Source organism: Lycorma delicatula, chromosome 9 (assembly GCF_047948215.1).
Source record: "Lycorma delicatula isolate Av1 chromosome 9, ASM4794821v1, whole genome shotgun sequence".
In the NCBI taxonomy this organism is placed as follows: Eukaryota; Metazoa; Arthropoda; class Insecta; order Hemiptera; family Fulgoridae; genus Lycorma; species Lycorma delicatula.
In genome coordinates, this window is record NC_134463.1 from 73,119,878 (window position 1) to 73,147,001 (window position 27,124).

Sequence of the window (27,124 nt, forward strand, 5' to 3'; positions counted from 1 at the left end):
ACAGTTGATTATATATCCAGTAATATATTTTTAGGTATACTAAGAACATTACTAATAAATGTTTTATAAAGTTCACCAAATGCTCAAATTTTTCTAAAAATTTAATACCATTCTTCCTCATATGAGTATGCAAGCTGAAATACACAATTTCAAATTTGCAGCTTAAATCATTCCTGAAATATAAAGAGAAATAAATCTACCACAGGGATGCAGTTGACTTCCCAGATAGTACTAGGTAAGAAATTTGAGGCTGCTTGGCCAGACTACATTTAAACACTACCAGCTCCTCAATACTGTTTCTCAGCCACTGAATAGTGGCTAATCTTACCAACAAAATAATCTCAAAACAATTCTGTTGTTAGACTTTAACAATAAAATTGCTGTTAGATGCTAATTAAGGACACATCCTGACTGTTCTTAACTGATTTAATGAAATTGTACTTTATATCCACAAACTTCTAGAATATTAACATAAACATCAAGAGACATAAAATCTTGGAAAATTCCTTTGTTTGACCAATAACAGTACTTTCTGTTTGTTGTGTGATCTTAATAGCTGGGGAAATAAAAGCTGAAAAAATAAATGAAACCAATAATAATCTAACATAAAAGTCTAATGTTTATCTACAAAAACAATTCACAATACTTATTATCTACTGTTATAAGAAGGTTTTAGTTTGATAAGTGATCATCATCAATTATCTTGTACACTTTACTTTCATTTTTAATTTGTAATTACATATTTGTTTCATGTTATGAAATGTGGTAAATGAAATAATTATATAAAAAGACATTTTATTTCTTAAATCTAATATTATGCTTAAAGAAACTAAAAAGTATCAACTAATATCTCATATCTTACATGTTTGACGAGATAAAATTAAATGATTGTAGTTAAGTATTTTTTAGTTTATTATATAATTTTTACTCACAGAGTTTTTCTTACTAGTCTTTTTTTCTTAAAATCTTTTTTTGACTTCTGTGAAATGAGCACCTTTTAACCTTTACGTGTTAGTAGTAAAATTTGTTGTAATAATACAGTTTTTACTTTTATTAATGTAATAACTTATGTTAAAGTTATAAAATAAAAAAAATATTTTATAGATTTGTGTACTTTTTCAGTTAAAAATCAAATTTTAACTTTATGTGCAATAAGGTAATTAAAAATTATAGCAGAGAACAATTTTTTTTTTACTTACAACTTTTCTTTTTTTACTTATCTCAACAGTTTAATTTTTATATTCAGATCAAAACTTCTTAGATTAAACTACATCAACAAAAATCTTTTTAACCCACAAATAGGAAGTTGTTGAGCAATAATATACCCCCACTATATACGTTATTTTATACGATGTGGGGGCTATCTCATAAGTGTATTATCTTTCCAGCAATTGTTTTTATATTCCTTAATGCTATATTGACCATGATTTTTGTTTTACTTATAGTTGAACATCCTTCACTCCAATACATCCATTTATGTAACTATTTTTCATGTATCATTTCTCTTTTTTTATTTAATGTTTATTTTTGAGAAATTTATTACAAACAATTCTATTTCTTTATTGCATTATTTATCTTTATATATATTTATAGCTTGATAAAAATTATGCTTATTCTAATATTGAGCGTCATGATAATGAATGAAAAATTAGTTGGATTAATCACAGATTCAAATCTATACCAGAGTACTATAAAAAAAAATTAATATATAAAAATTGACAATTTCCAGATTCAAAAGAAATTGCAGTAGGTGTAACCAAGAAAATGTATAATTCAACCAAGCTGTAACTATTAAAATAAGATTATTAGATGCACTTATTGTTACACACAATAGAAAAGAGTGGATTACAGCAGATAGAAATCTATGAATGGAAATGAGTTAAAGATATTAAACATATGACAAGATTCAACATTTTTTTTACTAACAGGAATGCTTTATTTGATTCGTGTGGATGACAGTATCACTTTTGTTCAAATTTGTAAACAAAAGCCAGTTCAATATGAATGTTTTTGAAGTTTATAAAAGATTTTTCCTTTTCTATGATGTATAAAATTTGATTCCAGAGATGACAGAAATTGTAAGAAAAATAAATAAGCTGGTATTTTTTAGGCTGTTTTAGTAAGTTTATTAAAAAATGTAACATTAACTGTAGTTAGTAAATGACAACATTTTTTTGCTGGAAAACTTGAAGGATTCCAAGGCTGGTGCATTATTATACAATGTATTAAAAAACAAACCAGATAGCTACAACTTTAAGTGATGCTTCTTAAACAATTAAAATTAACATAAATTAAAAAATGTGAATGAGAAATAGGACATATGTACATAAAGAAGGCAATAACTTCATTTGTGTTAAAATAAAGACAGTACCCGACCGGCTTGAAAGTTAACAGGAAAGAATAAATAAGTTTAAAATATATAAGTTTAAAGTACAGTATGGTATTAAAATTTACTATTAAATTAATACTAATTCATAATGAGCATAAAAAAGCAAATGTAAATTTAACTCTATATCCCTTATAATTATAAACTATGTTATTGGTAAAAAGAAAATGGCTTTTTTGGTTATGATGCTGATTATTTCACACTTCCTTAGAATTTATTGCTGAAAAAATTTCATCAGTAACAAGTAAATCTTCACAATAATATTTGTTAAAATTACAGGAGTGAAAAAAAAATTACATTGTAGACAAGAATCTTCTCATTCAAGGATTCACTAAAGATAGGATTGATTATGTATATAAACAAAATACTGAGAACCGCACTTCTGATTAATTAGTGTTAAGAAAACAGTTAGTTTTATGTTGCTGTCTTCCCTTGTATCAGCAGACTGTGTTTTGATTTTTTTATAGTGATGGGAACTTATGCATAAAGAAGTTCTTTAATTTTGATAAGAGCAAGTTCTAATACAATAGAAATCAGTTAAATTGATTATAGGTAAAGGACTGAAATGTATCTATAAGCACTTCTTTATTAATTTTTTAAACTCATTTGTAACATTTTTTCTTCTAGAAAAACTTCTTATCCATTTACCATTAAGTAAGAAATTTCTTTATAGTCATGTATATTTAAAAAGATGAGACTTATTAAAACTAATTGATTCAATAATCAATCCCAGAATTTAGTTGTCAAGTGATCTTTCATTTCATTATGATGGAAAGAGCTGAAAGATGGTCCACGTCGAACAAATATCTTTCTTGAATTTATGTGTTGTAAATGTCTGTAATTATCAACAAGTTTTGATTCATGTGTCTTCATTTGTCTGAATTTCAGCATCTATAAAATACACCAAAGAACAAATATAATCATAAAATCATATTTATCTATATATATATAAAAATGAATGTTTGTCTGTCTGTATGTCTCTTTGCCTTCCTAAACCGTTCATCCGATGGCAATCAAACTTTGGGGAATGGTTGGACGCATGCAAGGGAAGGTTTCTGAATTAGTTTGGACCCGCTAGGTGGTGCTGGTGTCGAGATATTTCGAAGAATTGTATTTATGGTCCGATTTGCCTCATTTAGAATACATGTTATTTACATGTAAAGAATTATCTCTGCAAAAAATGAACCTGCTAGATGGCGCTGGGGTTGAGATATTTAGAAAAATTATTTTTGTGGACCGATTTGGTTCATATTCAGAATATGAATATTAGTTACGTGAAAAGAAATATTATACAAACTATAATATTACAAAAGTATAAAAACTATACAAAAACAATACCCGCTAGGTGGGGCCGGTGTCAAGATATTTACGAAACAAACAAACTTTTTTATTCTATATATATATATATATATATATATAAAAGGCATGTTCGTATGTATGTCCGCTAAAGACCAAAACTAATGGACCGATTTACATGCAGGCAAAAGGGAAAAAGGAAAATGGGGAAAAGGTGGAAAGAGAAAAAGGGAAAAAGGAAAGTGGGAGAGGGGTGAGGGAGAAGGGTGAAAGGGAAAAGGGGAAGGAGAATAAGTGAAAGGTAAAATTTGTGAAGTTCAGTCTTTTAATTTTTTTTATAAAATTTTCAATTGTGTTCATTTAAACTCACTCTCTCTCTCTCTCTCTCTCTCTCTATATATATATATATATATATATATATATATATATATATAGCAATGGCAAAACACTGCAGGGTCTGCTAGTATATATATAAAAATTAATATTTGTTTGTTTGTCCTATATGTGTTCTTATACCAATCATCCAATTGCGATGAAACTTTGGTGAATTGTGCGCGTGCCCACGAATGTTTCTGAATTAGTTTGCACCTGCTTGGTGGCGCTGGGGTTGAGATATTTCAAAAAATTTTATTTATGGTTCGATTTGGCTTATATTCAGAATGTGTGTTACATGGAAAGAAATACTTCTGAAAAAATGGACCTTCTCGATGGTGCTGGGGTTAAGATATTTGGAAAAATTGTATGTGTGGACCAATTTGACTCATATTCAGAATATATATTAATTACGTGAAAAAAAATATATTTGCAAAAAAGGGAAAAGGAAAAAATCAAAAAGGAAAAGGTTAAATTTTGTGAATTTCTGTAATGTTCAGTTTTTTAATGTTTTATCAAACTTTCAGTTGTGTTCATTTAATTTAATTTATCTATCTATATATATATATACTCAAATCTAGCAATAGCGAAGCATTGCTGGGTCTGCTAGTATGTACATATATATATATATTTAAAAATAAGATATCCAACGGGAAACAATAAAAAGTTTATCAAACACCTACGTAAGATAAGGTATTTAAATTGTACTGATTAAGGCAGAGTGCTATAGAGAAGAAGAACTATTTCAGAGAAAAACATTTGGGTTAATGATGAAGTAAATTATGGAATTTTGAATGAAATGTATTAATGTACCACTGATAGCCAGACTTCAAATTATTGATGATTTCAGGAGTAGGTTGGCTCAGAAGTGGAGGGGGGACCAAGTGTTTTGATGCTTGGTAACAGAAACTTTCCTTCTGTCTTATCTCTTCTTTGTCCCATATCTAAGAAATATCATATCTAGGTTGTCATTTTGATACAGAAAATTATAGGAAAAATTATTACATATATTTTTCCATGTAATAGCAAGAAACCTTACTGTAAAATATTATAAAAATATGAAAACAGGTGAGTCACATACACACAAAAAGCAGATTAAGTACAAAAGATCAAATTAAGACAGTAACTCACTTCATTCATTCAGTCATAATAACAAGTAACAACAATAACTTTTAAAATGAAATTTACTTACTTGGTTGTAAGATATTGGTAGAGGATCTGGGAATACTATCCATGTAACGACTTCAGAACATGGTGGTGTTGTAAGGGAACCCTTATATGTATAAAAAACTTCCATATTCCTACCTAATATAGATGATAATGTAAATGATTTATTTGTCTGCACTGTATTACCTTCTTCTGTTAAATGTGGAAATTGTTCAATCATTGTATTAAGTGGTTTATAATCTTTTTCCCTCATCTGCAATTAAGAAAGTTAATAAATTGATTTTTATATAAATATTGCAAATTCAATCAAACCCATTTACTATATATTATTTTTCCTTATTTTACGACATTTATTGCTGCCCAAATACAGTTTTGTTATATTCTTACTCTAACAATTTACAGTGTACAGTATCTCAAACTGAATGTGTACAAGCCCTTCCCTTTTTTTATTAGCTGTTTTAAAATGTAAAATTTTTCAAAAATTCCTCCAAATATGTTGCTTGGAACTCATAAATCTAATTTAGCTTTTAAAATAATACCCAGAGCACATGTAACAAGATGCTTAACTATACATCTTGATTCTAATAAAAATGAATCAAAGTACTTGTATGCATCAGTGAAACTGTCAAATCATTGTGAAACAAAGATGGAATTATAAAAAGCATTGTGTCCATTTTGTTCTATGCAGGTAAAACATGGAGAAAAGTTGTGTTTTTGAAACTCAGGGCTTATGTGTTTGAAAAGAAATGTAGAGAAGAAATGGAGGTAAGTAAGGGATGGAGATTTATGAGGATAAAACAAGATATATCAAAGATGAAAAAGCTAAATATTATGCAGAAGATATGTAGGCTGAACTTTGATGGGCAAGTAATATCTTTCATAAGCCTCCTGACAGAAATTTTCACATTACATTCAAAGGATTGCCACCAAAACAGCAATCAAGAGAATGATTAAAAACAAAGAAGATATATGAGCTCCATAATAACTTGATGTCACTGTTTATGAAGGACTACTGGAGTGAGGAAGCTTAAATTAGGGACGGCATATTGTGAAGACAACGTATGATCTTCAAGATCTGTGAACACATAATAAGGTAATATTATATTAACCTCAAGATGAGATTAATAAATAATTTGTGAAATGACTGCAACTCTCACTAAGAAATGAACCTAAGTCTGCCTGATTTAAAAGCTTGCACCCCTACACCGACTAGCGCCAGTTCAACTCTACAGAAAAATCTTAAAAACGTGTTGGTCCACCCTCCAGTTACACACTAAAACAAATACAATTTAACAACAAATAATTTCTTAATTTTAATTCCTTTTAAAGTCTAAAAATCCACCCACACTCAATCTCTTTGTTAAATCTTTTTTTCAATGTGAAAACCTTACTATAAATTATTTTTTAATATTTTAAAATCATTTTTATTGAAGTCTGATGTAAACACTCAGATCATTTAATAATCAGGTTTGTTAAATATTTTGTTAGATTTAAATTAAAAAAAAAAAAAAATATTGGTGATTTAGTTAGATCCACAGAATCAAAAATCTTCCAAAAGAAATCATTCCTATGTATTTATATTTAAAAAGTAATCACATTCATAAATAGCTAATTATTCAAATTGTTTCATAAAAAAAAAATCAATCGTAAAGATTATATTAGCACTTGGCAATAGAATTCTTTACATGTTATCACAATAAAAATAGCAGATAAACTTTTTTTTAATTTAATAGCTAGTTGCATAAATTTATGAATTGTGAAAAAATGTTTAAACAAACATGAATACAGAAGAAAATCCCAGCATTTTTTTACAAATATTATTTTTACAAATCTTGCTATATGACAGTTAATCTCGTGATAAGATTTTGATCCATTTTCATCGCAGCTTTACTTATTTAAATTTATTTTCGGCTCTTCTATACGGCATTTTAACTGTCTTTTTTTCTATTACATGGAATCAATCATTAATAATTATTTGTAACGTATTTAAATATTATGTATTTACCTGAAATATAAATGCTAAAACAGCTAAACCATTTCGATGTCCTGAAGCTGCTTCCACATTATCAAAATGTTGTTTATAAAAAACTATATGCATCTCCAACGGAAATCTGTTTGAATTAATTCAAGCAAATCAGATTAGTAGAAAATGTTAATACAGTGCACCCTCAATTTCCGCATATAATGAAATCGCGTAAATTGAGACTCACATTTAAGGCAGAAATACAGTTTAGGTTCTTGTTAAGTTACACAATAAATGATATATAAATTACTGTACTTTATTTTACTGTTTTATTATCGCAGTATCATTGTATTATTTTAATATTACAGTACAATGTATGTATGTATGTATGTAAATCGCTTGAACCAGCCCTTACTAGCATTAAAACTGAAAGTGAATGATCTATTAGTAGAAATTTCAGATTCATTACCTATTTTACTGGACACCCTGTGATAAAACCGCAAAGCCTTTTCTCGAATTAAAGCTGAACTTAATGAGTATGCTTTTGAGTTTGATATTCAATCCATGTTATTAACAAGTTTTCGATTTTCTCCAATATTGGATTTCGCGTGTACAAAACGACCTAGGCACAAACCGGTACACTAGCCGCGATACTTTGGCATATTTTGTCATTAAGCCGTATTGTACGCACAGACGATTCATTTAAGTTAAACTTTCTAGCTCTAGACGCCACAGTATCTTTGTTATTTAGACAATTTTATTTTTTTCTAATAACGATAAAACATTTTTTTTGTTTCTTAGGTTTTATCACAGTACGTAAAGGAACAGTACAGTACAAAAAAATAATAATATTCTTAGGAACACAGTTGCAAAACATACTAAAACTCGATAACAGTAACGGTAATGCAGTGTTCTTGTACAGAGGCACAGGTAGTGCGTCGTAGTTTATGTTAAACTGCGAATGAACGATGATTGTGAAACCAGTGCACTGATCATTACAATGACTCATAAACATTTCGTCTTAGTACACGATAAATGTGCGGATGTTAATCTTGTAATTGGCTGCACTACAGTATTTTAATCAGTTTTACTAAATATGATAGTGACCGGATTTTCGTGAATAATTTTCCTAACTTATTCAAACGCGTATAACTGAAATCGTGAAAAGAAATTATGCTTAAGTTGAGGGTGCAATGTATTAATTTATTTTTAATATTATATAAAATATTTTTATATAATATAAAATTGTTTAATGTAATACTAGACACCGAGACCTAGGAAAATATTTATACAGTAATGATTCGTTAATCAACATGGCAAAATGTGGTTTAAACTTTTATAAAAAGGACAAGTCCAAAAACAACCCACTTAATGTAGATGGAAATTGGCTTCTAAAAAATCGTTATAGAATAAGATTTAGTTTCTTCATCAGTGTGTTGAAGAAACAGCTGCTACTGATTTTCTGTCATCTCTAATGAAATAATTGATCTTATTTCCAAAAAGATCTTGTAGATATTTCAAAACATTTAGAAAGTAAGTCTTTTTTTACTGTTTACTTTTTGTACAAGATGCAAACAGTAATGGATCGGAATTTTAACTTCTTAACTGAGGAAGACATTTTTTTAATTCTTGCTTTGATATCAATTAATAAAGAAGATATCTAACATGCAATTATTTTCTTAGTATCTTTTACACCTGGCATAATCAATTATGAAATAAACCAGTTCATTGTTTAGATGTTATTTATTTTTAATTTAATAATCTAGGACCCCAGAATACTAGTAGCAAGAATTATTTTGTAAACATCATGGCAAAGTAAATAGAATCACTCTCTCATTTGGAAGGTTTTGCATTCATATTCTGGTTAGTCATAGCATTTTAACTTGCTATCTGTAATGAAATCACCCCCAAAAAAATTTCTGAAGTGTTTCATGCAACATTAGTCTGAAAATCTTAATTATAATACAAAGAAAATCTAAAAACTCCTATTAGGGTTCCCTTTCTTCTCAAAAAATGGAAACTATTGTTTTTTCACCAGTAACACTATAAATATTAAGTGTTTGAGAAACTTTGTTGGACTGTTTCACTGCTTGAGTTACAATAATTCAAATTGGAGACTGATTTTGTAAACTTTCATATTACAGCAATCATTATTCAGCTGTGTGCACTTCTAAAGAGTGAAGGAACTGGCCATCGACCACATAACTTCGTCATCTACAATGGTCAAACCGAACAGGTTAGAAATGTTCAACTTTACATACATAACTAATGTGTTAAATGTAAAATTAACATAAACAAAAAACTGATGAAAGTAAAATAAAATATAGATTAATCTTTTCTTCATTATAAATAAGTTTCATAGTTTATATTATGGTAATAATAGGTGTAAAAGAATAAGATTATTTATAAATAAATAATTTATTGGGAAAAAATAAATGAAAAATGTACCAAAATATTTTATTAGTGAAATTTCTGATTATAATCAATATGAATTATTTGAAATTGCTGGAGTTATGAACCCAAAATTTATTTTATTTAAATAAAATACATTTTACAAAAATTAATAAGCTTTTCTAAAAGAAGAAAAAACATTACAACTTAAATTTGTGTAATACTAACTCGCACTAAAAAAAAAGATCAATGTTTTGTTTATATCAATTTACATAAGTACCTTATTTGGCAGCTTAAATAAAATAGTAAAGATAGAGGAAAAAATACCTGACATGACTTATTACATGTTCACTTCCACGGCAGTTTGTATCCCCCCAATGAAAATGTAACATCTCCATTTTGTAAGTTGCATCTAATAAAGCACCAAATATACGTACACTCCCACCATCACTTTCTGGTAATTTTAGTTGAACTACGAACAAAAACAATGACATGTGGTAAAATAAATTGTTTAGATTTAGATTAAGAAATAGTAAGAATTCTCTCAAACTGTCTTAGCCAAAAACTCACAGTTATTGTTACATTTCTATATTTCAGTTGAGCCCTAATTTTATGCCCATTACTTTGCACAGGGTAAGTCTATGTCCTATATTCACTGGAAGTCAGGTTGAATGGTTTGTAGTTAAATTGGATACTTTCACATACCATTCAAGGATGGTTAAGGCTATGCTTTTGAAAATTCTGTACCTCTGTTATCAGGTAGCTCTTTAAGTTTTAAAGTTAAATAGTTTTAGTTGCATGATATATTTAACCTGGCAAAAGGAAAATCATTGATCATTAATCATATTTCTCTCATCCTTGGTAAAAATTCCACCTTCTCAGGGACTGTGGACAGGACAAGCACCTGCAGCCTCAAAGTGGGCCTTGAGCTGTTCTTTAAGTAGGAATGTGTACCTTCTGCCATGATTTCTCAATGGATAGATCATTCTTTTCACTACTCATCGTTTTCCTTATTTTGGACTCTGAGTATAGATAGTGCTCTGCTGTCTATGCTGAGGTCTGTAGAGCTAACAGAGCTTTCATTCCTAGTATGATCTGAGGAATGATTTGTCTGTGGAATAATCTGTGACTTTTTTTTCTTTCTGACAACTCTACAATAAGGTTTAGGCCAATTAGGAAATTGAGTCTATTAATTCCTCCTAAAATGCAAATACAGTTTACATTTGTATTTCCTTACCATCATACCTGAATATTCTTCTTTCAAAAGTAAATTGTTTTTAACCAATAATCTTCTCATCTCAGGGCTATGCAAAAAATAATACATTTAGCAATCTTTCTGAATGATTTCACAAATATTTAGTAAGTAGCAGCTTTCAAGTAAATTTTTTTCCATTATTTTAAGGATTTTATTCAGTAAGTAAATATACAGCCCTTCTAATTTCAAATCACTGAATAACATAAAGAATTTCTTAAACCTCCATTCTGGCAGTACTTGTTATTCCACTTTTCATATCACAGACTAGCTAGCTGAATTTTTATACTATAACCATGCAGTGGTTATGATGGTAAACACAAAACACAATAAGTATAATCATTAATGAAAACAACTTTTTAAATGCCGAACAAGTCAGTAAGTTTCATTCTCTTAAATCATAATGATTCCAGATCATATTTTAGGGAGTAACAGCTTAAAAACAAGTAATAATACGAGGTAAGGATAAGATTACAATGGTCAAAGTAAAGTTTAATAAACATATTTCCTTTGATCACATCTATCTACATACCAATAGAATACATTAGATAGAGTTTCTTTTCACAAGATTTATGTAGGAATGTAATGGAGTACACCATTACATGTAATTTGATATGGAAGCCATTAATTTATTTACTATGCGCGATTTAATAAAGGAATGTTTGCTGAACTTGAATCTACATATTATTGATTAAAAAATCTAGTGATTTAACCATTGGTCTATCTACCTGTTTATATAGATAAAAAGAAACAGCATACTTATGAATACTTCCACATACAGCATTTGACAAGAGCATACTTATTATTATTAATACATCATATGACAAGAATTATTCTTAATAATAATGACAAAAGTAATTACCAGAATGCCCATTGTTGGTCATAGTGAGAGGTTTCATCAGAAAATTATTAAATCCAATCATTTCTAAAGCAGGTATTGGCATAGGTATTGTTAGGTTTGAATCTATGTGTATAGGTGATTGATGTTTACCACCACATTTTGAATTTGGAAGTAATGCCCATTGCTTTTGCACTTTAACATAAAACAGAACATGTAAATAGTTTTTAAACATTTTACATATACTAGAAAGAAAAATATAATTAACCCTAAGTAATTACTATTACATACTTACATTTAAATAATAAATTATGTTTCTCAATGTCAATTATTTAAAGACTATGAGAACTAATGACCTAACCATGTTGCAGCTTTTCTTCTAATGCATGGACATATACTATAATTTATTATTCACCAGTATTACATAATCTTCACTGATCTCCGTGGTGAAAAGTAGCTTCTTTGCCTTTACTCAAAAGGGTTCTAGGTTCATATTCCAGTCAGGCTTAACATTTTTCATTTGCTACAAAATTCATTTCTCATCCATCACAAAAAAAATAAGTTTAACTGTAAACAGGCATTATCTTGTTAGTACATGTTTAAATGAATTATCTCTTTTTTAAAATTTAACATTTGTTAAAATATTAAATTCACAAAATAATAATAATTAACATAAATATTACACAATCTACAACAGGGGCTCGGATGATCAGTTTATATTACTTAAATATTTCCACTCACTACATTACCTACTCCAAGAGCAAGTAAGACGTATTTGTTTAGGAAGCCTCCTATTCTCAAATGGGTCTTTAATTTCAGTGGAAAAGTGACTTCTGTTACAGTCACTTTAAAAGATTAAAGTCTTTGACCAGATAAGTTAGTTTGGAGTAATTTTTGTATAAAAGGAGAAATTTCATAATGTATTAGATAAAGATATTAAAATTTTCAGGATTTTTAACCTGAACAAAGAAAGTAAATCTAAAAACATTTGAGAATGTCAGTATTTCTCCTCACTGTTTATTAAAATGATTGATTATTTGTAACCAGGAATCTCCAAATATCTTATGCAGCTTAATATAATTAGTATTCATAAGCACCTGTATCCCTTGTTCACATATTTAACTTGTTACATTATAGGATTATCAGTCAAAAACTCATTTTACCAATATGCTTTTTTAACAACTCTCTTCTCTAATTAATTCCTCTCCGTTTATTTATTTCTTTTTGTGGAATTAAAATCTGTTTTTATTAAAAAATATTCTGTAATAAGTAATTATTTACTTAATACATTGACTGTGATTTTTTTTTTATGCATATAATTCTATTGTTCAGTGTTCATGTTTCCACTGGTGTGTTATAGGATGTAACACACCTATCTTGTAAGCTTTCATCTCTTCTGGCATTGACAGTCACTCATAGAACTATTTCTATTAATTAGCAGTATCATAAGCCATACAAATGACTATCTTGTTTAGGCTCCATCCATACCAATCCTATACATCCGATATCACACCAAAATGTCAGAAATTTTACGTTATTTTACCAACTATCTAGAATATGTATAATACAAAAGAGAAATTGAAGAGAGAAGTTTTGTTTTGCACCCAACATGTTAATTAATTCTTAAGTTTAGTTTTTTTTAAAAATGTAACATTATTTTTAAAAAGCATGGAATTAAGTTTCTAGAAGGTATTTTCAGAGCTATTGTATTTATAGAGCTATTGCTCCTTTATGAATTGAATTGCAGGACAACTGTTACCTGAATGAATGCTATCTGCATCTTCACAGATAAAGGAGCCATTACTGAAATACACATCTGTTATTTATTATTATTAATCATCTATAACAACAAAATATCAATAATCTATATCACAGTTAAATAAAAATCTTAACCAATGACTATGTGTTGTTTCATCAGTTTTTTAAATGAAAAATATTCTTGTAAAATAAAGTCTTTTAATTGAAACAATATTTTTGTATGATTCTTGCTATTATGTAGAACATTTATTGTTAGAACACATTGATTTTAGTTAAAATTATAAGTTTTGAAGGTAACAGCAACAGAACAATGGTTTAATTTATTCTAACTCCAACAAAATTATATTAAATCATATTAGATGGTAACAATTATGTTTTAAAGTATCACAAGAAAGTTTTAAGCTCATATGTGAAAAAGAAATAGTTTACTATTTATGGTTTCATTAAAACTAACTACAGTGGTCTTAAAACTAATAATAAACATTGAATAAGTAAAAATAATAAAATCCCATTAATATTTTTTTTATATATAATTCATAAATTTTAAACGATTTACATTCTGAAAAATTTTTAAACAAGAAAATTGTTCTCAGGTTCATCTATACTACAATTGTTTTTTTTTTATGAAAAGTAATTCATCCTATATTTCACGTACTACTCAGATAAAATGTTTGAAATAAAAGTATTTAAATTTTACAATTTTATAAACGCGCATGCGCGCGCGCACAACCACACACACACACAGAAGTCTTAAATGCATACCTCATTTATAAGAAAAAGTATGGATTTATTAAGAAATCATGAGTAATGAAAACAATTTTTGGAATTTTAAAAGAGATTAAATAAAAAAAAAAAAGATAACAATAACTGCAAATTAAAATTACTAAGTAAGCTTTAATCAATTTTTTTTTAATTATTAGTACTTACAATACTTTTGTGCAGAAAATTATTAAAATGACACATAAATTGTACTCAACCCATATCTTTTGACGTCATTTGTTCTCTAACAGAATAAATAGAACAAATGATAATTTATTTTAATTACTGATAAAATGAAGAGTATCTAAATACAATGCAAGTAGGATATTACTGTAATTAATTAGTAGAAAATAACAAAAATTACAGAATACATTATAACAAAATAATTAATTCATTGAGGTTTTCCTTATTTATTTGATTCTACATACATTTTTTTTAAATAAGTGAATTCCAAAATATTATGAACAAATAATCAGATACTGTTTCTTTGTTATTTATCAGTAAAAATATACATTTTGTTGGTTTGTCAATCACAATGTGCTTTATATGCAGTCACACTGTAGGCTTCACTCCTTGCCAACAACTACTGTTTGATGCCCTCATTTCCATTATTATTTAAATTTCACTGAAAAGTTGCAGAAAATGTTTTGTCATAATTTATGTATGTTTTAATAAAAGATATTTTATATTTATGATATATATTACAATAATTTTATTATGTTTGTTCAAATTTGAATGTTTTTATAAAAAAAGCAACTTATCTGTTTGCTACCTGTACTGTGTTCTCAGGTGGAAAATTGATAACTAGATTGAATTTTTATGTCCTGAGAATTTCCAGTAGATCTATGGAAGTGTTTATCTCACCTTTTTCTACTACAAGGTGCAGATAAAAATTCCCCAATGAATCATATGGTTTATTTACATAATTCCCTTAAGAGAGATATTGACTTATTTTTTTATAGATATGATATTTTTAAGTTTGGATGTACTAAAAGTTGAAGATTCAGTCATATCTCTGTTGTGAACTTGGACAAAATGGTAAACTATCTCGATCAATCTGAAACAGACAGCCCCTCTACGGATTGATTACCTCCTTTCTCTTCTATCCCCTTTCCTTATCCTTCATTCCTTCTTTGCACAAATGCCAAGGGGACTGGATCAACTGTCCTCTTTCAATCAGTGGTGCAATGCTGACACATTTGGAAATCAACATGGTAGACACTTGTTTAGTGAGCTAGTACAGTTGTTTAGTGTGAACCAACAGAAATGTGAAAACCCTTATTTACTATCCAAAGGTCGCATGAAAAGTCCAACTGCTGGCAAGTGAACATTAGGCCAAGCCTGCTGCTAGGAGTCAAGCCTACATTCTTATTCCTAATCAATCACTAAAAAAAAAAATTCTTTTGAGCATTTATCACATTTTGCCTGTTTCTATTAATAATTTAATGGCCTTATATATATATATATATATATATATATATATATATGTATATATTAAATTAATTTTAAACCACCAAAACACAATAAATAGAGATAAGTTATTTTGTTTACCATATTAATCCCAAGAATCAATTTTCATGGGATCCTGCATATTTGGTTGGTACTTAGTTCTAAAATTACATTAAAATAAATTGTTTTTATAATTTGTGAATTTTGAATTGGCTGAAAATGTTACATATGCAAATTCTGCTGTTCGGTACTGGAATTATGTAATATTTAAAATGTCACAATATAATGTCATATAAAATATCCCTTTATTAGTTCTTTTCAGTATTACCTTGCACTTTTTTATTTGATAGAATTTTTTCTTTTTCTTATTAACAAATATTTATTTCTTAAAGATCCTATATGCTTAAAAAAAAATTATATATATTTTAAATCACCTCGTATCTCTTATTGTATATTGATGCTCTATCAATTTTTTTTTCAGACTTAGCTTTTGGTTCTTAATCTACAATTGACCCATACGTAATCATGTATAGGCTATTATTATTATTATTATTATTATGTGTAGGCTATTATTATGAAACTAAATTCAGTAGATTCAGGAAATTAAAAATGAATGATTTATTTATATAAAACTTTCTTAGTTATGTATTTCTTTTCTTTACAGATTTTAGGTGTAGTAATCAGGAGGCTTCTAAATCAATCAATCTTAATTATCAATTATTTTTTTAGTTAGGATATAATTTTTTTCCAAATATTTTATCCACTTTTTCATCTTTCTTATTAAAATATATGTGTATATTAATATGTGACCATTAATATAACAAAATAATAATGTAATTATTAATTGTACTTACTGCCTTTAGAATATGAGAAGTTAACTGTATTTGCATTTGAACCAGGTGGTAATCCTGTAAATAAATTTAATGTTTAAAAAACAAATATACTAATATAAAAACATTTTTTTCTGAAACTGGTTTGGAATGTTGAAAATGCATAGGAAAGTTTAAAAAAAGGGTAAAAAATAACATTGAAATAAAAAAATTTTATAATAATAAAAGATAGAATCATTGTAATAAGGATAAAATCAAAACCTAAACCGACAACGATTGTTAACGTTTATATGCCTACAAGCGCCCATGATGATGATGAGGTAGAGTGTGTATACGAAGAGATTGATGAAGCAATTAAACACGTAAAAGGAGATGAAAATTTAATAATAGTTGGAGATTGGAATGCAAGCATTGGAAAAGGCAAGGAAGGAAATATAGTGGGTGAATACGGGCTGGGCAAAAGGAATGAAAGAGGGGACCGACTTATAGAGTTTTGCACAAAGTATAATTTAGTAATTGCCAACACCCAATTTAAAAATCATAATAGAAGAATATACACTTGGAAAAAGCCAGGCGATACTGCAAGGTATCAGATAGATTATATCATGGTTAAACAAAGATTTAGAAATCAACTCGTTGACTGCAAAACTTACCCTGGAGCAGACATTGATAGCGACCATAATTTGGTGATAATGAAATGTAGATTGGGGTTTAAAAACCTGAAGAAAAGTTGTCAGATGAATCGGTGGAATTTAGAGAAGCTTGAGGAAGAGGAGGTAAAGAAGATTTTTGAGGAGGACATCGCAAGAGGTCTGAGTAAAAAAGATAAGGTAGAAAATGTAGAAGAAGAATGGGAGAATGTTCAAAAGGAAATTCTTAAATCAGCAGAAGCAAACTTAGGCGGAATAAAGAGAACTGGTAGAAAACCTTGGGTTTCAGACGATATATTGCAGCTGATGGATGAACGTAGAAAATATAAGAATGCTAATGATGAAGAAAGTAAAAGGAACTATCGGCAATTAAGAAATGCTATAAATAGGAAGTGCAAACTGGCGAAAGAAGAGTGGATTAAAGAAAAGTGTTCAGAAGTGGAAAGAGAAATGAACATTGGTAAAATAGACGGAGCATACAGGAAAGTTAAGGAAAATTTTGGGGTACATAAATTAAAATCTAATAATGTGTTAAACAAAGATGGTACACCAATATATAATACGAAAGGTAAAGTCGATAGATGGGTGGAATATATTGAAGAGTTATACGGAGGAAATGAATTAGAAAATGGTGTTATAGAGGAAGAAGAGGAAGTTGAGGAGGATGAAATGGGAGAAACAATACTGAGATCTGAATTTAAGAGAGCATTAAAAGATTTTAATGGCAGAAAGGCTCCTGGAATAGACGGAATACCTGTAGAATTACTGCGCAGTGCAGGTGAGGAAGCGATTTATAGATTATACAAACTGGTGTGTAATATTTATGAAAAAGGGGAATTTCCGTCAGACTTCAAAAAAAGTGTTATAGTTATGATACCAAAGAAAGCAGGGGCAGATAAATGTGAAGAATATAGAACAATTAGTTTAACTAGTCATGCATCAAAAATCTTAACTAGAATTTTATACAGAAGAATTGAGAGGAGAGTGGAAGAAGTGTTAGGAGAAGACCAATTTGGTTTCAGGAAAAGTATAGGGACAAGGGAAGCAATTTTAGGCCTCAGATTAATAGTAGAAGGAAGATTAAAGAAAAACAAACCAACATACTTGGCGTTTATAGACCTAGAAAAGGCTTTCGATAACGTAGATTGGAATAAAATGTTCAGCATTTTAAAATAATTAGGGTTCAAATAAAGAGATAGAAGAACAATTGCTAACATGTACAGGAACCAAACAGCAACAATAACAATTGAAGAACATAAGAAAGAAGCCCTAATAAGAAAGGGAGTCCGACAAGGATGTTCCCTATCTCCGTTACTTTTTAATCTTTACATGGAACTAGCAGTTAATGATGTTAAAGAACAATTTAGATTCGGAGTAACAGTACAAGGTGAAAAGATAAATATGCTACGATTTGCTGATGATATAGTAATTCTAGCCGAGAGTAAAAAGGATTTAGAAGAAACAATGAACGGCATAGATGAAGTCCTACGCAAGAACTATCGCATGAAAATAAACAAGAACAAAACAAAAGTAATGAAATGTAGTAGAAATAACAAAGATGGACCACTGAATGTGAAAATAGGAGGAGAAAAGATTATGGAGGTAGAAGAATTTTGTTATTTGGGAAGTAAAATTACTAAAGATGGACGAAGCAGGAGCGATATAAAATGCCGAATAGCACAAGCTAAACGAGCCTTCAGTAAGAAATATAATTTGTTTACATCAAAAATTAATTTAAATCTCAGGAAAAGATTTTTGAAAGTGTATGTTTGGAGTGTCGCTTTATATGGAAGTGAAACTTGGACAATCGGAGTATCTGAGAAGAAAAGATTAGAAGCTTTTGAAATGTGGTGCTATAGGAGAATGTTAAAAATCAGATGGGTGGATAAAGTGACAAATGAAGAGGTATTGCGGCAAATAGATGAAGAAAGAAGCATTTGGAAAAATATAGTTAAAAGAAGAGACAGACTTATAGGCCACATACTAAGGCATCCTGGAATAGTCGCTTTAATATTGGAAGGACAGGTAGAAGGGAAAAATTGTGTAGGCAGGCCACGTTTGGAGTATGTAAAACAAATTGTTGGGGATGTAGGATGTAGAGGGTATACTGAAATGAAACGACTAGCACTAGATAGGGAATCTTGGAGAGCTGCATCAAACCAGTCAAATGACTGAAGACAAAAAAAAAAAAAAATAAATACTTTTTTCTCTAAAGTTACAAATTTTACAAATGAAAATACATATGCTTTATACATTTTTAAAAATAATTAGCATATTTTTGTCGTAATTTATTTCTCTTTGGGGAGCACAGATGAATATGTTTAAAAAATCGTTAAATTTATTTAAAAAAATTCTCAATTCATTTACATATAAAAGATTAAAATAAAAACTGATTTAACTTTAGTCTGATGAAATAGTCTACATAATAGTATAACACTCATAACAGGAAACAAAAATAATACAGTAATATATATTAAGTACATTGAATGTTTATTAATTTAATCTGTTGCTATGTTGCATACTGATAAAATATTTATTAATGGATGCTTTTACTTACTGGAAGTATACAAGCATTAGGTGAAGAAGAAGATTATTTTCTCATCCATCCGTCTTTTTTGTTTTTTAATAACAGGCTTACATCTAAAAGAGACATTGTGGTCTTTTGATAAAATTTTTTATACACATATATATATATATATATATATATTTATATCACATAAAAATGTGATGATTTTATAGACTCAAATTTCAAAATGGTGATCTCATTAACATGACTATAATTTAAATCAGTAATATAGTTAAATCAGTATGTTTTGTATGTTGTGGTTCACAATACAAACAAAAAGCAACAATCAAATCATAACCTGTGCTGCAACCTTTCTAGCAATTGCCACCAAACAGGAGAGCTATAATATGTAATTTTATATACATATATTTAATTAAGAAATAAAGGTCACTGTAGCTATTGAAATGACTGCTTATATCTGAAAAAAAATTGTTAGTCAGGCTTTTATTATTGGTGCTCGTGTTTTGTTCCTGTGTTAATAAAATTATATTGCTACCTTGAGTCATTTTACTTTATTATTTTTTGTTTTATTTTTGAACATTAAGCTTTGTAATTACAGTTATTCATCAGAGAAACATTTCTATCTGTCTTTGTTTCATTTCTTGTGTGTGCCAATTACAGAAATTTTAGTTGTTCAATGAGTTTTTATAATCATTGTAAAATATTTGTAAATTTTTTTAAATAACAAGTAAAACAATGTTTTATTAGATAAATGTAAATAGTTTTATTATGAAGAAAATGATACTCCATTTGTTTAACTGTAATTTCAAAATAAAAAAAAATAAAAATAAAGATTTGCAGAAAACTCTATACCCAATTTTGACATGATCACCATACTCACTTTAATGTGGCTATGGAAAATAAAATTTAAAGAGAATTTTTAAAAACATAGATAAAATAAAGTATAACTTTTATGAAAGTAATGAAATAAATTGCTTCTCATTTTGGGATCAGAATATAATATAAACGCCAAAGCTACTTTAATTTTAATAACCCTTTAAGTGATGGAGAAAAATACAAAAAAAATTTTAATAAAAATTAAAAAAGTTAGAGCCAAAAAACAAAAAAACAGAATTTATTTATTTTTTCTGAAGTGGGTAATAAATTTTAAGAAAAACTTTCCTAAAAAATATTCATAAATAGGTTAAGCTTAACAAATTTAATTAAATAAAGTTTATTCCAAATCTAACAACCCCTTTAACGAGGCTAAAATAAGAAAAAGAAACTATTCAAAAAATATTTTCTACTTTTTTAGAACTGCAATCAATTTTAGATTATAACCTCAAATATTAATTTTAAAAAATTTACAATTATAAAATTGGAAACATTTTTTGATAAATGAAGTATAAACCACAAAGGATTTCTGAAAAGTATTTAAACAGAAGGGAAGTAGAGTAAAGGAACAAAAAACATACATTTCAATTTTATGAGGTGAGGACTGTTTTTTTTTTTTTTTTTTTTATTATTTATAAATGCATTGAACATAAAAAATTTACTTTAATAAAGTAACTGAAGAAAATCAGAATTGATTTGTTTTCAGTATCCCCAAACCCCTTAATAGATTTTGAAAAAAAATTAATATGATCAATGCCCTATATATAAAAATATTTAAGCCAAATTTGAAGAAAATCAATTTGGTCAATACCTCATTTTTAATGTGATCTCCATACTCTCCCAGGAGAGTAAAAAGAGATAATTGATTTTAAAAAAGAAATTTTAGAATATGAAACAAAAATTAATAAAAGAACAAGTTCTTAAAATGGTACACAAAAAATGTAGAAATTCAGTGTAAATAATAAATACATGATAATTTTACAAAAAGAAAAAAAAGGTGGGGAAAATTATCCTATATTTATTACATTTAATTTTGTAAATTTCTCATTTTATTCCTTTTATTGTTTGTAAAATTTCATTTTAATATTCTGGATACACCAACAAATTTTTTTTCTAGATAAAGCAGGGATATTGAAAAGCAAAGGAACAAGGAGAGAAGTATCCAATAATAATACAGGAAATCTTAGTAGCAGGGATTAGAAAAAAGATGCAAAGGAGTTACAACTGTAAGCTAGGGTACATAAAGCTTAAGACTAGTTCAACTAAGCTAACATAAGCGAAAGTTTTAGGATTGCATACAACACTTGATAAAGCTCAAAATTATTTTTAAAAAAGAAAACCGAGTTGTAGAAAATGCACATTAGATAAGATTATGAATAAATAAAGATAATTTTGATAACAACTTTATCTAGTATTTTATGATGTACTAAACTAAAAAGTTCAATAAAAGATTAAAAAAGTTATTTCTAAACATACAAACCAATAAATAAAGATGAAGCAATAAAGAAAAATTGATATGCATTTAAATCCATCATCAAGTTTCTTATTTAACCTGCAATGAGAAAAAGTAAAACTTAAATACTATAGCCAATAACAATATGTAAGTGTAATAAGATATGTATAATAACTTAATAAGAATTCCAAATCTACTTTATCATTTTTTTAAATTTATAAGCAAAAAAAGAAACAAATCAGAGGATGCAAGGTCATTAAATAATTCATCCTGACATATTTCATGACTGTTTATGTCATGATTAATGATTAATTTTGGTTTGAATATTTTGGATGATAAATAAGTTTTGTTCATCATTGTATTTTAATGAATGATAATTTGTGTACCATTACTAAATTTAAATTTTATCACTTGACTTTATATATAATTATCACTTATCTTTAAGTTGAATAATTAAACCGAATTTTCTGACATATAAAAGCACTTTACTCCATTGACGAATCCACTTCTACACACCACTTTATTGAAACAAGTCCCTTCTCAATACACGCGCGCGCGCACACACACACACCACACCATTATAGTATTTTATGATCTTAAATGAATTTAGTTAAAAAAATTTTAATGATGTAAATTTTTCTCATATAATTGGCAATGATATTAATTTAAGCATATAAACTTTTACAACAAACCAAACCAAATCTACGTATATAATATTTATTAACCAATATTTCATAATAACTTATTACTTGCTTTTCTTTAACTCACAATGTTTTTCATGTTGGTCCTCAAATCTTGTATCCTTAATTTAATATACTTCCTGACAGTGCCTATTGATGAAATTTTTCACAATTACTAAGGTCAGCTAACAATACGGTATTCCACCATTAGTTTTGGAAACATCTCCTCATACGGGGGTAAATTAAGGGTGCAGAGGTAATAATTTAACATATTTCCTGACATTGCCTATTGATGAGATTTAATATATATAAATAAATGTACATTATTATCTGCACAATATTTTTTGTTTGTTTAATTTTTCTAAAAGTTAAAAAAGTTAAAAAAATTTTTAAAGACTTGCTTCAAAATTGGGTTTGGTTTGTCATTGACCAAAAAACTATTTTTATAGCTTGATGTATTCATATATATATATATATATATATATATATATATATATATATATATAATAAATTTTAAAATGTTTTAAATATTTTTTATTAATAAACAATTTTTACGAAATAAAAGTATAAAGCTATAATTTAATGTGTAAATGTGAAAAAAATAAGAATTATTAAAAAACATCACTGAAGATGGGCTTAGCCCCGAAAACGTTTTAACATGAAAAAGTAAAGGTAAGAGGCTGAAAAAATATTATATTTATATAAATGCCAAAGGATGAAACTAGACAACCTGAACAACTAAAAATATTTGTATATTTTTAGTTGTTTGATTGTTTAGCACCACACATAAAAGCAGAATATTAAATAAACAAACATAATATAAATAAATCACTTACATTAAAAACAACAAAAATCTTCCAAAATCAAATCCAAATAACACACCACATTCAGAGTTCAACAACAATTTAACACTTTCAGCTTCTTCAAATTAAGCTTTGAAGAAGCTTAGTTTAGAGCAAAATATAGCTCAGATTTGACTATTTAAATCCTATAACTTTCATCTTAAATTAAATTATACTGTAGTTACATTTTAAACGTTCTCATTTAACATGGTGTCACAGATATAAAATTTGAAGATTCTCGGTACAATTCCCAGTAAAGTCTGGATTTATATGTAAGATCTGATTTCTTTTCAGTGATTCCTGATTATTACATGAAGGTGTTACACATTACAATTATTTTATTTTTAATAATTTACAAAAAGTAATAATAACTTGCTTTCATGTAATTTTACCTCTAGTTTGAATCTTTTTCAATGTAATTATAATATTTTCCTTAACTGAAGGTACAAGTAAGTGACAGAATTTACATACCTGAAAAGAATAGTTAGCAGATAAAAATAATATTCTGTTGGTCTGATTGGCTGAAAAATAATTACATTTTTGGTGAATTAATAAAATAAAAATGATGAGGTGGATAAAAATTTTATAAACTTCAACAACCAACTTTAATTATACAAGTTTTTCCTTATAAAAATTCATAGATTAATGCTCAAATGGATAACTGGGATTATAAAAGAAATACGAGGAAAAAAATATGAACCTTACTTACAGTTATGCAACTTAAGATGAATCACTGAGGAAAATACAGAATTAAATGATTTCACTCTTAACATTCACTGCACTGTAAGGAAATGCCAGTAATATTTTTTCAATATATCATTAACGTAACCAGCGTGCAAATTATATTTTTTATACTTTCATTCTAAACACTCTGTCATGAATATCTTATTAGTGTAAAGATTTAATCTGTATACTGTACACCATACATTTAAAAGATATATTTATAATTTGTATAAGTGTGTGTGTTTTAGAATATTAGACCTTGAATTTAACCATTTTAAAAATATTGATTTCAAGGAAACATTAACATTTATAATTACTATGAAAGGAGAACTTAGTTTTGGCATAAGTTTAATAATCTATTTTAAGACAAATATTAGTTACTATAACATATAATCATTAATAAACATAGGCAATAGTTTTTTCATGTATTAATATGCAGCAGATTATGGAGGGAAAGAAAATTAATTTTTAACACTGTAAGTTTTTATCACAGTACTTACATACTTACACCAGAGTAATAAAAATGTCTCACCTGTCACAATAAATCTCATTATAAAGATTTGACCTTCATCAAATAACTACATAAGTCGTGAAATATACGAATGTGTTTAAATTAATATATTTAATTAAGTGAAAATAAAACTACATTTGAACAAATTACTATTTAAAAAGTATTATTATTAGAGCATAAAAAAAATATTATTTTACTACTTTTCACAGATTAAAACAATATTTATGCATTTCAGCATTTAACAATGATAAGGTCTGTTTGCCTATTCACTAATATCATAGGAACAGTTAGAAACAAATTATTGCAGTTTTAAAAACAATCACTCATTTCTATTTTTAATTTTCTTGATTTTTAAATTTCTGTGTTCCAAGGAATTGTGAATATGAGGTGGATATCCATGGTTGGGGGGGAGTCTTGAAATACTACTCCTTTGAAAAGGTTACCTAACTAGATTACAAATTTTTGTAAAGGTTTTATAGTCGCATTTTGGGTACATCATCCATTCCAAACTATCTACCTCTTTCAATTTTTTTAATTTCTTCTATCTCATGGTAGTGTGGAAGTATTTTTAACTAGTCACTTACTGAATCTATGTAAGGTTATGAAGACTTGTTAAATTTAGGTCAAAAAATGCATTACCATTTAGGTCAGGAATTCTATTTTTCTTTAATTTCTATATCATGAGAAATATTCTTTTTGAATAAACAGTAAACAGAAGCAGGAACTAAATATTATAAGTAAGTTTATCCATCTAACAAGATTTTAAATTGAAACATTAAAAAATCTGATGGTACCACAGACATGGAGTGTTTCAAAGGAGTATCTTCATGGAAGATAAATAAATATATGTGAAGTAAAAATTAAAACGCCACTATTTAAAGAAGAAAAGAACATTAAATTAAAAATCCATACATCACAAACTGAAATTCTGGGAGCAATTTTTTTTTTGTACATAGGGAATATATTTTTTTTTGGATGGGTAATTAAATCACTGCAAATATAAATTAGTACCAATTAATAACTATTTATTAAAGAACCATTGTTTCTCAATGTAAACGAACTTCAAATCATTTATTAAATGATTTTTTCATTTAAACGAACAAATTATTTATCATTCATCTAAATGATTTTATTTTTTCGTTTATTATTGTTTTCTTTTTTGTTTTATAATAACTATGTACAAATAAATAGCTATTTTGCTAAATGGGTATTGACATAAATTAGAAAATAAGAAATACTAAAAAAAACATTTATAAAATTATTTCTTTACAATTTAAAACAAGATGGGCATTTCAGTTGTTAAACAATAATCATAAGTAAACAAATAAGGATATAGTATATGGATGAATATAAATAAATAAATTTAAAAAAATAATAGTAATAAATGTTAACTGAAAGAAAAGTAGTATTTGTTATTTAATTTTTTTTTTCATTTATTTTTATATTTACATATTTTCTTTAACATACTATTTCCTAATTGTCTACGAGATTATTTAAAAATCAAAATTGCTATCTAATTTTTGATTTTATATAAACAAATTTTAAAAGCAGTTTTTGTGTGTTTCTTGTTTCCAATTTTATAGATGTACGTGGTTAATTATTTCATCAGTGACTAGTTTGAATTCTGTCAATATTACCCAGTCCATGAAGTTGTATTCTAAAACAAAGGTTACTGAATTTTTCCCTCTCTTAATAATGGATTCTGTTATATAAAATAATGGATAGATTATTTTTCACTTCTTCATTGTGTTAATAGAATAATAAAAACAAAAAATAAGAAAAATTGGAATAAATTATTAATTTTAATTATAAATATTATTACCAATTATTAAAAATGGAAGTGCAATTTTCTTAAGTTGACGATAATGTCTGACCAACTACGGTCCTAATACAATCAGATGTTCAACTTTCAAAGATGAATGAGGATTGAAATAAAAATTTTGTTCATTCAAACTGGTTTACCATTCTTGAACAAAATCAACATGTTAATTTTTTATAACCCTATAAACAAAATTAAAAATAATTCATATGACAGTGATTTATATATTATAATTAAATATATAAAGATATTTCATTCAACGAATTAGAATTAAAGAAAAAATAAATTTTTTTTAATATCTTACCTCTTGAATAAACAAAATAAATGTGAATTATTTATTGACTGAACAAAATCATTTTAATAATTATTTTTCTATTTGAGAAAAGTTATTTTAAAATTTTATTTAATGGTACCTCATATATTTTGCACAAACATCTTTTTCTGTTATCACTTCTTATCTGTTTTAGCTACTTTTTGTTCATTGTAAAAATCTAATATTAAACAGTCATAAATTATATACACTAATGATAAAAATGTTAGTTACTGTATCTTAGACATTGCATAGTTCAACTAGCTAGTCTAAAC

The 27,124-nt window shown here is 27.2% G+C and overlaps 1 protein-coding gene across 8 annotated transcripts; it reads right to left on the reverse strand.

Annotated features, from left to right (window-relative positions):
* Window positions 1–469: 469 nt before the first annotated feature.
* On the reverse strand, window positions 470–27,124 carry LOC142330565 (putative carbonic anhydrase 3). Of its 8 annotated transcripts, none has more exons than XM_075375926.1 (9): window positions 26,844–27,124; window positions 23,879–23,957; window positions 21,992–22,063; window positions 16,486–16,539; window positions 11,690–11,860; window positions 9,903–10,047; window positions 7,227–7,332; window positions 5,247–5,474; window positions 470–3,277 (listed from the first exon to the last, which is right to left on the reverse strand). In XM_075375926.1, exons 3-9 carry the CDS (start codon window positions 22,044–22,046, stop codon window positions 3,110–3,112), a joined length of 927 nt encoding a protein of 308 aa, XP_075232041.1. In that variant the 5' UTR covers window positions 22,047–22,063; window positions 23,879–23,957; window positions 26,844–27,124; the 3' UTR covers window positions 470–3,109. The 8 variants fall into 8 exon arrangements, with proteins under 8 accessions (XP_075232041.1, XP_075232043.1, XP_075232044.1 ...); XM_075375928.1 differs by lacking the exon at window positions 26,844–27,124 and adding an exon at window positions 26,543–26,721; XM_075375929.1 differs by lacking the exon at window positions 23,879–23,957.